The 15,379-nt window shown below is 39.8% G+C and overlaps 1 protein-coding gene across 3 annotated transcripts in view; it reads left to right on the top strand.

Moving 5' to 3' along the window:
* TAFA1 (TAFA chemokine like family member 1) overlaps positions 1-15,379 on the top strand; it is a 241,215-nt gene that overhangs the window by 8,993 nt on the left and 216,843 nt on the right. For all 3 annotated transcript variants that reach the window (XM_087744174.1, XM_087744175.1, XM_087744173.1), the window contains one exon: positions 354-474. In XM_087744174.1, the coding sequence (XP_087600300.1) occupies positions 357-474 (118 nt within the window). In that variant the 5' untranslated portion in view covers positions 354-356. The remainder of the gene's footprint in view (positions 1-353; positions 475-15,379) is intronic.

Consider the following 15,379-nt stretch of genomic DNA (forward strand, 5'->3'; position numbering starts at 1 on the left):
AGTTATGGACCAGCATGGGAATATTTTCCAGCCTTCTATTTACATTGGTTTTGGTTTTTTTAGTCCTCAGATCATTACAGTTTCATTTTTACCAGTGAATTATTAAAGTTATCTAGGGGCTCCTGTGTTGAAATCTTGTTACCTTAGCTGTCCTTTTTGGACATGACCTTTGTTGTATGACAATTGCATCCTGCAGGAGGGAATAATAACCCAGAGACAAAAGACATTTAGCAAAAGGAGTAAAAAAAGAAAAAAAAATTAAAAGAATTTAAAAAATACTGTTGTAATGGAAGCTGACTATTCTGTGTGCTGTAAGGCAATGGATAATAATGTCTGTCTAATATTTTGTTTAGAGAATGGCAGTGGTCTCTGCAATGTCCTGGGTCCTGTATTTGTGGATAAGTGCCTGTGCAATGCTGCTCTGTCAGGGGTCCCTCCATCACACTTTCCAGCAGCATCACCTGCACAGACCAGGTAGGACCGAGATCAGCTGTGGGATGCCATAAGATTGCAGGCTTTCTGCCCGTGCTTATGTCTGTCTTGATAAATGATTGAATAATGATAAAATGGATTTTGTGATTTAACTTTTATGAGTAGCTTGCCTTTATGTTGCACAGAATCTTTTCTGCGTCGGTCTAACATGTTGTGCTTTGCCAATCTGATGTTAGAATATTCATCCTTTAAGGTCATCTTCTATCAACTTCCCAACACAGGAATCCTGTTTTGGGTAACCATTTAGTTTCTCTGTCCTTATTTCTATCTCCCCTTCTCCCCATTTCGTGCAGTTCTGGAGTGGATGTATAACTCTGAAAGACATTGCGACAGCGTAAGTTTGGATAACTTTGCAGTATCTAACCCAAACTGGACATGGGTTTGTTACTCAAAATACTGGTGCCAAATCTCACTTATGGTCGCTAGTGTTTACTGGAGGTTTGGTGTTTGCCTTAGCATAAATGAGAGAGACAGTTATTCTAAGGTTCTCAAGTTTACCTCTGAAAACTGATGGGGTTGCAAAGGTGCAGCCCAGAGGAGAATTTGGGACTGTCTTTCAATGGAGTTAAATGCCTGTAAAGTCAGAATAAATACCACAGGTTAGCAGTGGAGAATGCAGCTGACTTTGACTGTTATGATCCACAGAGACTGCACATTAGTAGTTTTATTGTGGTTTTATTAACAGAAATGGATCACATAACTTTTTTTCAACTGCTAATTGTGTTTTGAAGTATGTGCCGGGTTAAAAATTGAGGAGTTGGCATATGTTAGCACAGTATTATTATCTGGTTAAAATTAGATTGGCCAAGAATGTTGCTTCACAAATTTGGATCCAAAGAAAGGTAGGAAAGATTTTAAGAGCTTTAGAAATGAGAGATGGAAACAGTTAACTCAGTGATGAATCGTTTAATAATGTGGCAAATAATACTTTAATGTTATTTAATCTAATGGCATACCTTCAAAGATGGACAGTCTTGAACCGCAGATCTTTAGCAACCTTAGCGACTCAAAGTTTTCCCAACTACTTTTTTTGTCCAAAAGTCATAGGTATTGGCATTGTCTTGCTTTCTTGTAATAAAATATGCATAGTATGATGGAATAGACCTAAATCTTTCATAGACCAGCTCTTGGTAGCTGTGTTAGAGCATCAGATTAACTAATGGTGTTTATGTTTACTAGCTGGCACTGAAAGTTTGAGAGTATTTGAAGTTTGAGTGGTGAAGGAAACAGGGAAAAACAGCCCAGCTAAACAGAAAGGTAAAAGGAAAATGTAACCTCGTTTTGTAAAATCAGTTGAAACAAGTGACATTATGAGAAAAAATGAGAGCTGGGCAGATTCAGAGCTCTGCAACACTTGCCTAAGCTTGAAAAATCACCTTTTTTATGAAGCAAGAACAGCAAGACGCTGAATGCATACCAAGTGTTGGGGAAATGTGAAAAATGACAAAATCTTTCACTCAGAGATGTGATACAGATAGAGTGAAGGTTTTACAGCTGCCTCATCACCTACTTAGAAACAGCCAAGCTTTCCCTCCTGCGAGCCTTTCTCAGGCAGCTTCTCTGCACCCTACATGAATAAGATTGATGGTGTTCTGATCCCAGGCAGCCAATTTCAGTCTCTCAAGAAATAATCCACTACATTGACAGATGAGTGGAATTTGACATGATGTTCACCTCAGATTCAGATTGTGCTGCACCTGGGAAGTACCAGCTAGTGAGCTTCCTTTAGGGAAACTGTTAGAGATTTTGGACAATTTCTGCTGTCACAACAGAAAATCAAGACAGTGTGTTTTATAAGGCCATGAATTTGCAGTCTGCCAACTGAATGTGAAAGGTTGTACATAAAAGGGATGGAAATATGTTAACTAGCAAACTGAGTGATTTTAATGTATTCAACTGCAGTCCCTGAGCACACCCTATTTTTCATATTTATAATATTAGGAATGCGTCATTTACTTTTAGTTAGTCACTGTGTAAGTAAGATTAAAATGTTCAGCCAAATAAAAGTGAATAAAAAATGGATGCAGATGAGCCAGTGCATAATTTCAGTAATTTAATATTTGGTGTATGAAACTTCGACTTACTGAATCATGGCAAATATAGCTGTAATCAATAGCATGCTCAGCATACCTTTTCTTTCAGTTCATGATCTTCCATAGATAATGAGATGCTCTAAAATAAGAGAATTTGAGCTGTTCAGCTCCATCATGGGGCTACTTTGGTACAAGATAATTAAAAAGGCAGGTTTCACCCCATCTTATGCTTCTCATACTTGATGAATAGAAGAGTCTCACTAAGCACAGGAAGGTGCAGGTAAAAGATAAAATCCTCATGGAGTGTATTTAGCATAATAAACTTGAACTGAACTCAGTGGATTAGCACAGTGAATATACCCATCTGTACTACTGTGGTTAATCCAGTTTTGAAACCCTGGAAATCAAGGGCACTATATGAAAAGGTTAGTTTATCATTAGGGATTTCTGAGCTTGTTCTTTTTTTTTTTTTTCTGAAACTTTCTTAAGCAAGTGTCTGAATGGGTTGAAATAGATGTCTACACACTGTGCAATCACAGAAGTTTAAAGCTTCCTTTCAGTGTAGTATAATTTTTCAGTTTTATTATTCAGTACTTCTTTATTCAGTTAGATGACTTAGCAGAAGGTATGAACCTGAAAACAAATGTGATAAACCGCTTTACGTGACAGTATTTGTAATTGCCTGTAGCTTTATTTTCTGTGAAATGTTGGCAGGTGGGTACAAATAGTAAGGGCATAGTAAATATTACTTGAATATAAGATGGATGAAGCTGTATTATTTGTACCTGTTCATGAATTCTTTCTTGTCTCATTAACACTATGAAAAGTTTGAATGCCGCTGTTAAGTACCCTTAAGTATTGGTGGCTGTTCCTTTTGACTCTGATAGGTGAGGTGGGCAGGGTAGATTTTCAGGCTTCTTCACTGGGATCTGGAGGAGACCTTTGGAGTAAGCTAGCTGAACGCCATTGCGCTATAATTCCCCTTGGGTAATACACATGGCTTTCTGCAGGTTTTTTATGACTATATTTCATTTTAATGAAAATTATGTTAGACAAAGGACATGTGAAAGCATTCGCAGGAAATAACTTTATGTGGAAACAAATCACCATTTTTAAATTTTTTTTTTCAGGCATGTCATTTCTGTGTGATTTAGTAAGAAACAGCAGTAATGAGAAGAATTCCACATTGGCTGTTTTAGGCTCTGACATACACACAGTTGTAGAGCTGTTGAATTGGCCTGAGGATTAGAGTGGACAGGTTGTGATTTGCAGAGTTAGCTGAGTGCCTGTGATAGTCTGTTGATCATCTGATTGACAGGATTGACCCCACCCAGAGGTAGGAAGTAGACACTGGCATTTGGCAAGACAGCAAGATATTAATAAAGCAAAGGGTTCAGGTTTAAAAGATAACCACTCACCCCCTCAATCATGCAATTCTTAGTAATGTTTTGGGCTTTGTTCCATAAATGAGGGATGTTTTCCTCCTGGTGAGGACCATCAGCTAGTACTGAATCTCAGTGGACAATACTGACCACATGTTGCTTAAAAATACAGGAAAGCACTTTGGATTCACCCGTAAGTTTGAGCAAAATAATTAGGTACATGTTAAGGATGCTAGGTTAGCCTTGCATATAGCCTAAAGATGTGAGGCAGACACAAGCAGAAACATGTACCTACTGTAGCAAGGCCGACATTTGCAAATATGTTAATTAAAAATAGGCTTGTTCAGAGGAAGAAATCATGGACTGAATCAAGGCTGGAATCGTATGTCTACTAAACATGAAGTACCTTTTATTGTGACAGTTGTTAATGATGTGCCCATTAAAAATCATCTCAAGAAGTGATTCTCTATACCTCGTATTACGAGGAGGAAAATCAGTCTCAAAGCAATTCTATGCAAACTAGCAAGCAATATCAACCTAAGGATGCTCTGAGCATGACTCTCAGTAGACAGCATTTTGCAGAAACTTGAGTCTGTGGCTGGGGGCAAAAAATTTCTTAGTTCTGATCTTGGCTTTCCCACTGATTTTTATAGCCTTGAGGGAAACTGCGTATTTTCACATTTCAAAAGGTCTGCTATTTTCATATGTCCCATATAGGTGGCTATTGTATTGAGTTAAAAACAGACTGGGAAGAATGTTGGTCTGAATCTAATTCCTCAGAAAAGTGTAAATAAGATATGTGTCTTTACTTTGCAGAGCAACTGAGATTTGGAAGACAAATTCAACAGGATTTTTGCTCTTGATATTGATAGAAGCAAGTGTAGGACTAGGCAGTTTATATAGAAATGCATACAGTTTCTGTGATAAGCAAGAATTGTATTCCATTAATCATACTGTGTGAATACAAACTGTTGCCTTCCGTACACAATATCCAAATTACCATGCAACAACTTAGTCAATGTCCAGTAGATCACATCATGGATGTGAAAACTGACAACTGGTGTTTCTTGCTGTGTTAATTAAAATGAACAAATTTATTAGCTCTAAGGCCTGATTCAGATCTCACTTACACTGTTAAATGCACAGGAGGCACCATATATATCCCAGTTTGTTCATGATCAGAAAAACCTGCTCACAATGAGCTATTCCAGTCACTCACTGGAAATAATCTCTCTTGTGATACCTTTCTGTTATATACCTCTGGCCTTCACAGTCTGTTCTTGAAAATGTGAAAGTACCCGCTGCTAAGTAAAGAAATCTAGGTTGGAGGTACTTACTCTGTTCCTGGTCACATACAAAATATATTTGGATGTACGTGGACAAATGTATTTGTATGTATTTTGTGTAGACAGAAAACTGATGTAATGAAATCCACGCTTAAGGACGAAGTAGGATTACTAGCAGCATAATAACGAAGAATTGCCTACTCTGCTTGTGTGGTGAATTTGTTTACAGCAGCAGACTTTATCAGAAGTATTGCACCCTGTGATTTTTATTTTTATTTTTTTCTGAAAAATCAAACCTCCAAAAGAGAAACAACATGGCTGTAGGGTGTGTTTGCAGCCAGAAAGTTAGCTATGGGGTTTTTTTTGTTGTTTGTTTGTTTTTTTTTTTTTTCCGGGGTCTGTAAGCTGTTACTTTAATGGGCTCCTGTCTTTCAGGTAAAGGGGAAAGTGTAGGTAGGCATTGCCAGGGAGCAGCCAGTACTCGATGGAGGGTCAGAGAGGATACCCCCTTCACCAGAGAAAGGTACATAGCTGTGAAGCTCACAGCTTGGTTGCAGGTGGAGGAAAGTTGTCACCAGTCACGCTGCTGAATGTGACGCCTTGTTACTTCTGATCCAGGGAGATGAAGCAACCTGAGGGGGAGCAGGTGTTGCAGCTCGATGGGCTGTGACCAACAGCATGACCGAGATGCGTGGTGGGGCACTGAGCAGACCGCTGTGCCCGGCACAGCTCTGCAGGAGCTGCTGGAAGCATGGCTGTGTTCCCTGCAATCGCCCCTGCCACACACATCATGCAAAAGAGCCATGGCAAGGTGCTAACGGTGGTATTTTGAGAGAAATACCTCTTGCATGTGTGCTTTGTACTGGCAGTGTCTGTGCTCTGGTTTGGTTCCCCCCTGCTCTGTCCTTTCTCCCAGTCGTGCTCCTATCCCCAGCCCATGCTACTTCAGCTCTTCTTCAGGCCCCTCTGCAGGCAGCCACACAAGCAGGAGCAAAGCCTGTCCCTCTTTGTGTGGCAGAAGCTGCTCTGGGGAAACAGGGACCACAAAGCGCCTCTTGCTGTGATGGCCCCAGCAGGCATCTCCTCTTCCCACACCCATGTGCTGAGCCTCCATCTCCAGGTGCAGCCTTGGGGCCTTGGTGAGTCATGAAGGGACCTTTCAGTGCACGGCACTATTTGTAGCTCGCTGTCATGGTATTAAGGGCTGTGAGAATTCATACTATGGTGGTTAAGTCCCAAGGAAAATTTGGCACCTACAAATATAAACCCCAAAGGCAAACTATGTTGCTCTGCACAGAAGTATTTCTGCTGATAGCATCAGAAACATGCCTTTAATGATTAGCCTACTTTAGTCCAAGGCTCATTTATATTTTAAAAGGCAATATCCAAGTGCATTTCCTCATAAGATAGATGTGTTTTCTCCCATTAAGTTTCATATTGTTTTATCCTATCCCGCCTATAATCTTTGTATTTCCTTTTGAATGTTTTCTTTTCCACTCTGCTGTGAAATCAGCCTTTGCTGTGAGCAAGATTTATTTTCCTGATGGGATTCAGCATTTTGCTATTTCCAGATGCTCTGTACAGAACAGTTCTTTCTAGCTAAACTTATTTTTTTGCATCGGAGTAATGCTGGAGATTTCTTTTCATTGTGCTCTAGGCAGGGACCACGAGGACTGCAGCACAGTTGGACTCTAAATTTATAAGACTCAGTCAATGATGCACAATGGGGAATTGGGGGTGTAAATTAAGCTGAATGAGGTTACAAAGCCCCATGTATGTATCTGTGACTCATATTGCTATGCTCTATTTAGAAGATTGTTATCTAACATCTCTCTCTTGCCTTTTGTATTCCTTTCAGAACAACAGTTTTCCCCTTTTCCTTCGCAGTGGGTGAAGAAACCAGTCCTGCCCTTCTTGAAAGGTCATTTCAGTGACAGCAGGTGCAGGATCACTGTTGCTATCCTATAATAATCAATAATTAAGTCGTAGTAATCCATTGTAATCCTTATTTCACTTTAAGGGAACAGCTTTGCCTGGGAAAGGAATTGGTGGCAGGAATGGAGGACCTTACTAGTTCTTGGATGATGTGAAAGTGATTCCTTGAGAATCACCAGGTGAAGTGGGACACATGGACAATCTGTTATCTGAGATGGCTGAATTTCCTTCTACCAGGGTGCTCTCATTGTGGTGCCTTGTCTTTGAGCTACAAGTAATCTGGGAGTAGTCTGCTCTACACTAGCAGCTCCCACCGACAGTCACATGCGCTGGGTGCTTTTTAAAATTGTGCATAAATTTTTCTTCTGAGCTGCAAAATTTTATTTGTATATCATGCACCTTACCTCTCACTAAATGAATAAACAATTAAAAAGCTGCCTTAATGGTGATGCTTGTCCCTTGATTATAAGGAGAGACGCTGGTTCAGATCAAAATATGCATTGAATCTGTCCTTTTGCATGATCCAAAGCCCCTATTGGATTAATTTTTTTTTCTGTAGATGACAAATCTGAATCAGGAGCCTTCATTGTGAATCTACTAAAAGCAATGTGCAAAAATCACTTCTGTAGTTAACTTATATGCAAGTGAATGTTATACTGATGGAGAACTCGATTGGAAAACTCCTATGAGCATACATGTCACTTTGTTGGAAAGTGGGGAACTCGGCACTGTAATTTCCTATGTTGTAAATAATGCCAGCAGCCAACAGGATCTATAGATCAGCCCGAGCGCATGCAAGAGCCTCAGGATCTTAACTGCACGCACTCTGATAAAACTTTATTGTCTCTTTTATTGTCCTCATTAATGCTCTTCAAAAATGCCGTTAAATATTTCTGGCAAGCAAAGCTTCGGTGTAATTTTACTGTATTGTTAAGGATTTATTAATTATAATCTTTTCTTGCAGAGTCTATTTATATTTGATCATGACATTAATTGGTTGCCAAAACAAACTAGAGTTAATTGTGTTTAAGTGGTTGGGAGCAAGCAAGGATAGTTTATTTGGAAAATCAGTTTCATTGATTTATATGTTTATTTTTTGAAAGAACATGAATAAATGAAGGGAACCTACCACCTTTTTCCCTACATGCTGCCCGGGAATCATCAATAACACAGTTGTGACTTTGAACAGATTCAAGGATGGAAAAGTATCTGTATTATATATATTTGCCTATATGAACCTATTAAGAAGGAAATGTTCACATTCTGAATTATTCTGAATTTAAATAAAACCGAAAACCAAGCAGAAATGAGGTGAAGTAACATTGAAACTAACAGTAAGGTAGCGTTCAGAACAATACACTTTGAAAACTGCATTTCAGAGAAAAACTTAGCTTCACTTCAGATTTGGCTAAACATGCTTTGGATAAGGAAGTTATGGTAAAATACACTAAAATATGATTAGATAAATATTTTCTATAATAACTATATTAATACAATATATAATTATATTGTGTTTCTATGATATAGTAATTTCTGTATTTTCTATCATGCCTTTCAAAATAAGCTAATTTTACAGTTCAGAAGCTTTTGAACACCAGCATATTTCATGTTTTAATGTAAAATCAGAACTGAGTGTAGAATTCTGAGGACTTAATGTTTGGGGTTTTTTTTGAGGTATTAGTTTCCCACGTCAAAACTGTAATTAAAAAAAAAAAGCCACAGTAGTTTGATATCTTTGTGCATTCCTTGTTTCTGCCTTGATATTCCTTGTTGAGGGGAAAAAAAAAAACCTGTATAAGGTTTCTGTTATCCTAGCAGCTACCTAAAACAGTTGTCATCCTGAAAAATGAATAAATCCTGCCTGGAAGCATATATTCAGATATGCCAGTGGCTCCCTCTTTCCCAAAAGAAATTAAGACCTCACAGACTTCAAATCCAATGCCAATGCAAACACGAAGAAGGTCTTGCCAGTCCTTCTAGCTGGTACCAGCTCTTGTTTTGGTTTGCAGCAGCACTGAACTTAAAGGAGGTCTAGTGTTTCCAGAAGTTGCCTTTTTCCCCAAAATCACCTTTCTCGGCTGTTCTAATAAAATATATTTCCCTTATCTAAAAATCTTGCTTAAATCCATAAGCTATCAGGGCTACACTAACACTGTTTACTGTGAATGTCATTAACTCATGCTGTTCCTCTACTTGGTTATTTGCATGAGATGCTTTCAAATTCGGGTGGTCAGTCAGCCAGAAGTCGCTATTGTGTGTTAAAACAAAAACTTAAGAGAGGAGTTGAAGATAACAGAGATTTTTGTGATTGGTTTGAGTGCCAGGGCAGTATCTGACAGAGAATGATTGTGTCTAAGCCAGCTCCCACATCTGTAGTATAATTATTTCTGTAGTAATATCATATTTTTGTGAGGCTTTAAAATGCAGATTTCCCCCCGCCAGGTAATTAGAAACTGTCTTTCCATGGCTGAAACCTCAGCACTTTCTCCATTAAGTCAGCTGCCTGGGTGGTGTTTATCTTAACCTTGTTTTGAGTTTCTCCAATAAATAGATGACTCCTTTGGTTCTAATTTAGTTTCTCTTGGTATTTCTATTATCTCTTTCTAGTTGACAGGCAAGGAAATCAGATGTGCATCAAATGAAACCATTTGTCATGGATTAGTGCATGCAAATGCCTTGATGACAGCAATAGACAAAAGCTAGCGAGTGTCTGAATGCTAATTTTGGAAGAGAAAATTAGCAAGGCCAGAACACCAGTGATAGCAGTCCCTAAATGAGATTATTCAATGCCTAAGAGCAAGGCGACACTCTTCTGTCCCCTCCCTTGCCATTTTTTCTCTTACCGAAATCTTAAGACACCAGGGTAATGTACAATGACCCCTGCTAAGTGGAGGAGTGTCCATGGGAGCTCCTGGCTTTCTCAGAGGTACTCAATGGCAGGACCTTCCCTCTGCCTATTAAAAGCCACCTGTACCCACAGCAGAGAAGAGGGATGAGACTCATAGACAGGCAAAACTAGAGGAGACTGTTAGTGATATTCCAGCATGCATACCCTAGTTTGTCAGAGCACACTTGGAGTCAGAAGGGCTGCCAGGCAGGATACTGAAGTGAATCATGTTGAGGTGGAATATATCTTCCTTAATGTCTTGATTGGAAATGTTTTGCATTTCCCTTTTCCCCGAGGATGGAATTGGTAATTGTTTAATGCAGATCTCCTACTGTTGGTAACACATGGAACTGAACAAGATGACAGCAGTTATTAGATACTTGTCTCATGCTTGTGATTTTTACTCCAGTTTCTTTATGAGCCTGGTTGGACTCTTTTGAGTCCTAAAAGGTAAGTGTGGGCTCTGCAGAGTTCCCCACTTGAAGGATGATGTGAGGAAGAGCTGAGACACAGTTGTGGGAAGGGAATTTTCAGATGCCCTGACTGGGAGCAGGCTGTGGACAACAAGCATCCTGTGCACATTGTATTTCCATCCCTCCCAAACCACCCTTAGGAGAGCACCAGACACAAAGGCTGTAGTTTGGTGAGAGGACCACAATGTAGCCAGATTACCTGCAGTCTTCTCTAGGTTTTCACTCCATTTCAATCTTTTTTTCCCCCCACTGCTTATTCTATTTATAAATCTGTCTCCCTTCCTTTGAATCAGTTTCCTTTATTTTCTTTTAAATCTTTCTTTATGTAAGCTCTTATGGCTCTCACTTTTCGGAAAGGCTCTCTGAACCTCCTCCTCTTAAAGTCAGTGCACCTTGATGTGGTGTTTGAGCAACAAAATGCTATTTGATTTCATCCCAATTAGAACACCATCCACATTTTTATGAAATAAATAGTTTCAAACATTGCTATTTGGAAAGAATCAAAATGGAGCTATTTGATCAAAAGATTTGAAATGCTAAAGTACGTTTTCTGATATTGACACCTTATTTTAAGTGTTTTCTAACAAAAACTGGGGAAAATACAAATTATAAACTTTTGCACCCATAGGAAAAATTATTTCTGTTGATCAGAATTTTCCCCTGGGAAAAATTTCACAAGTACTTTGTGCCTGTTTCTGCAGCAGACTGCATGCAAGGCAATATATTATCATAGTGGTTTCTAATTTTTTTGTTTCCCCCCCTCTGCCCTTATGCTTTCCTTTTGTGTATTTGTACTGGAGCAGACCTTCATCCTTTATACCTCCAAAGTTTCTCCCTGTTTTGATGCTGCAATGTAGTCAAGGCGCCTTGTTGAGGTCATGATGTTACCATAGGTACAAGCATGTTGGTCAGACTGGGTGCTGCAGGCTCTGGAAAGCAAACTCTTGACTGAGCAGGGCCAGTTCTGAAAATGAACAAATGCTGGTGATAAAAATAGGTGCAAATTAAACGGGAAGGTTTTTCTGCTTTCAATGTGAATCATTTGATGGTTTCCCCTGGTCAAACAGTTCCTCGAGTTTTTAGAGTGTATTTGAATTGGCTTTGAGCTGCCTGTTGCTACACAGTGTTTTGTGATTATGTACCTTCTGTAAGCGGTGTGGTATCAAGTGTTTCTTTTGTACCAGACCTACTCCTCTGAGGTTTGGGCTATACAAGTGCCCCCTAAACCCTATTCTTATGTAAATTGAGTTATTTGCTTATGTTCTCTTTTACTTTTCTAGTCTATCAAAGGAAAAGGTGTAATCTATAGTGTCTAGAGATGGAAACAAGCTACAAAGCAGTATCACATTTATACTGAAGTCCTTCTGATGAGGATTGTACGTCTTTAGTATGCTGCTCCCTACATCTGATGGGCTGTGCTCTTTAACAGGTGAGAAGAGATTATCCCTTAGTCCTGACAGAATCTATGGATCAAAGTCTGGTAGGAGAAATTCATACAGAGTTTAAAACACAAACTTGCTTTTAAATGTAACTATAGCAAAATAATTTCCTCTGTATAATACACATGCATTGTATGAATTAGTACCTAAAGTTTCAGAGGTCCTACTGTAAGCTGTGTCCTGTCTGCTTTTAAGGAAGTGCTTTAATGTCCACATTTCACATAGGAACCAAGCAAAGGTATGAATAAAATTCAAATATGCCTTTGTCAGGAGCGATTATTCCATATTCTGGTAGCATATACAGATCTCAGAATCTCAATATTTGCTATAAAGATAACATAGTTTTACAGGACACCCAACCAACCTCTGCTTTTCTGTTTGATTCTTTTCTTTCCCTTTATGCCCAACCAAGGGACAGTCAATCCCCTTGTGCGGTCTGTACGCAGCATCCAGCAGTGGAATAGATCATCTGAGGAAACAGAGATCTCAATCATGAGCATATTTAGGGCAGCTGAGACGCAAATAAGTGAGGTTTTGTTATTCTGTTCCTCACATAGCCTCTTTAAGTGAGGCTGGTGGCTGCCAGACACTGTCCTCCCAGCTGGTACCCAGAGCAGGCATCCTGTCCTTAGTGCTCCGTCCTTGGCATGGCTTGGCATGCAAGTACAAGCGTTGCTGTGAGCCGGGTGATGGACCATGGAGGCTCTTAGCTCCCTCTTTTCATGAAATCAAGTGCTTTACTGTAAGCCAACTTCACGCTGGCTTAAACTTTCATGGTGGTTAAGCTATAATGTATCAGACTGCCCCAGCTGTGAGGTGTAAAGAGCCTTCACGTTCACTTACTGTTACTCAATTGACAAACAAGTTGTACCATTGTAGTGAATTTTTCCCCTGTGTCCATGCTCTCAGCTGAACCACAGGCTCAGCACACACAGACAGGCAGTGCGGCGTTTGCTTCAAATGTGGAACTTCCTATTTTTTCCTTAATTGCTTCCTTTGAGATGAGAAGGTTGGGCTTGTCTTTGGACAAAAAGGCTTCCGCTTTAAGCGTGTTTCTCACTTGACGGCTATGCTTTCCACCAGAGTTTTGTGCAATGTTTCCAATCTTTCACAGGCAGCGTAACACTGATTCTGCATAGCTCAAAGAGTGTGTTTTTTGTAATGTGTCTGGCTTGCAAATCTTGTTAACTGCATGCTGTTATCTCAATACACTTGCAGGCCAGCTACAGCAGCATAAAAACTGTGGCAAGATAAATCATGTTAATTTTTTTTTAATAGGGAAAAAAAATTCAGACTGTTTCATTTGCTGCAATTGGAAAAAAACTTAATCTCTTGATTGCTTCTAAAGACACAGATTGCTCTAGGGAAAGACCGAGAAGATCAGTCCCAAAAGACAACTGTGCACTGGGGGCTCCTAGGCGCAAAATCACCTGTGAACAATGTCTTGTTTGGTCCAGCCAAAGGTGTGTGGCAGGACTTGGCAGGGCTAGGATGCTGTTAGGGTCCTGCATGTCTTTCCCTACTAATGGCCCTTTTTTGGCTGCTGCTGTTGGGTTTTGAGCCAGCTGCAGAAGTTTTGCTTCTCACTCGCTGGAACCTAGAAAACCTCCAAGCTGGGGAAAGGTCTTCTCTGTTATTTACCTCTCTTTTGGCAACACAGAAGCTCAAAGGTTATATAGCTATTTACCAGTTTTGTCATATTTCCTGGCAGGGCTTCATGCTGTCATAGAGGCGCAGCAGGAATCCTGTGTCCCAGTTCATATCGAGGCCACCTGGTTGGACTGGGGAGTCCTGGCAAGGGATCCTTTTCCACGGGATCCTTTTCCACAGAATCCTTTTCCTCTCATGCAATGAAAAAGCAATTGAGCTTCAGCTGATGTTCACTGTCTGACTTGCAGAGGGTATCTAGAGGCTCTTGTTAGGCCTTGAGAATCACAGTAGGACTTGATTCCATTTATATTGCTGAATTAATGTAAAAATTGTTCATTTTAACCTCTTGCGGTTGTAAGCTTTTATGTGCTTGAGGAATTGTAACAAATTTTTCTTTTCTATTGTGACAATTGTTTGTTTATTTTTGTAGGCTGAAGGAATACAGGGTAACACTCTACGTTTTGCGAAGCGATGTTTCTTTTGTTGTGTGACTAAAGCAGTGTAAATAATTGTTTGGGTTTTTTTATTTGACAGCCAAAACAAGATATCAAGTGTTGGTTTGGTGCAGTTATTTACATTTTGAAATTAGTTTAGAACAATTCGATTGTTTTTCTTACTAACTGGTAAAGAAAAAAAAAAACAAAACCTGAAACAATTTGTCGTATTTCTAAACACTGAAAGAAAAGCAAGGAAAAGGCCAGATTAAAATACTTTTAAAAAGTCTGGAGAAGGTACTGCTTCTTTCCTTAAGTAGATTTAAGTCAGAGTATCTCTATTCAGAAGCTATGCTCTGCTGTAGGGGTTGACCCTTCATCTTTTTCCCAAAAGTAGACCTGTGGTGTTAACATATTGCGGGTAGGGAGAGTAACTTCCAATGCCTCTTGAGTTTTCCATTTTGAATAAACAATTAGGTAATCAGGAGAGCAGAGATGAGACATCAGGATTTTTCTCTGACTTGCTATGAGAGAGTAAAAAAAGCCAGTCCATTTCTCACAGTCTCCATGGCTAATGTAATGCTTTATGTAAGGTTGAATAGGCTTTGGGACAGGCCCTACCCCTGCCAAGAAGTGAAGAGGTGGAAGAGGCAGTGCTAAACTTGCTGCCACTAAAACTGAGCGCACAGCTCTGCTCTGAGCTGGTGGGGGCTCTCAGATGGTGGTGGCAGACGCTGGTCATTGAGAATTAAATGCATGTGAAAAAGAGGTCTTAACAAACAAAGGATGGGGCTTTTAAAAATAGCATGTTGCAAAATTTAACTTCTGGGAAGGGCATGCTTTGGAGGCTTTTGCTTTTCTTTCAGAAGAAAGCTGAATCACTGCCTGCTAACTCTGTGTGGTGCAGTAGAGGTAGATTTTCTGCCATTCTCCTGCTGTATTTGAACATAGGGCTTGAACTGTGGCTTCTCTCTGTCTTTGCTTGTATTTTGGAGGAGGCCAAGGCTGCACCCCAGCCACAGCAGAGCACTACTTGTGGCTTCTGTTCATCCATTCACAAAGAAGCAGGAGCCCAGAGGGAGGGAAAGTAAAGCTTTGACAAACTGATGTTTGTTTGCGGTGCTATTGAGGTGTTTTGCTGACTTCTCAGTCATCTCAAGATCTTTGCTAATTTAATGAGCCAATTTCACTCGTCAAGGTGACGGTTATCCGTATCAGAGACCAATACTCCTCCTTTAATGTACATCTGCAGCAGTTATTTTGCTGTCCTTGAAGAAACACAGACTAGAATATCGCTTTATTTTGAGAGATGCTCTGGTTTTTTTTTTTTAACTGAGGCTTAGTATTAGAAATGGGTTTCTTTATCTA

The sequence above is a fragment of the Nipponia nippon genome, unplaced genomic scaffold, assembly GCF_047370975.1.
Source record: "Nipponia nippon isolate SJK-2023a ecotype South Korea unplaced genomic scaffold, ASM4737097v1 scaffold_9, whole genome shotgun sequence".
Taxonomy (NCBI): Eukaryota; Metazoa; Chordata; class Aves; order Pelecaniformes; family Threskiornithidae; genus Nipponia; species Nipponia nippon.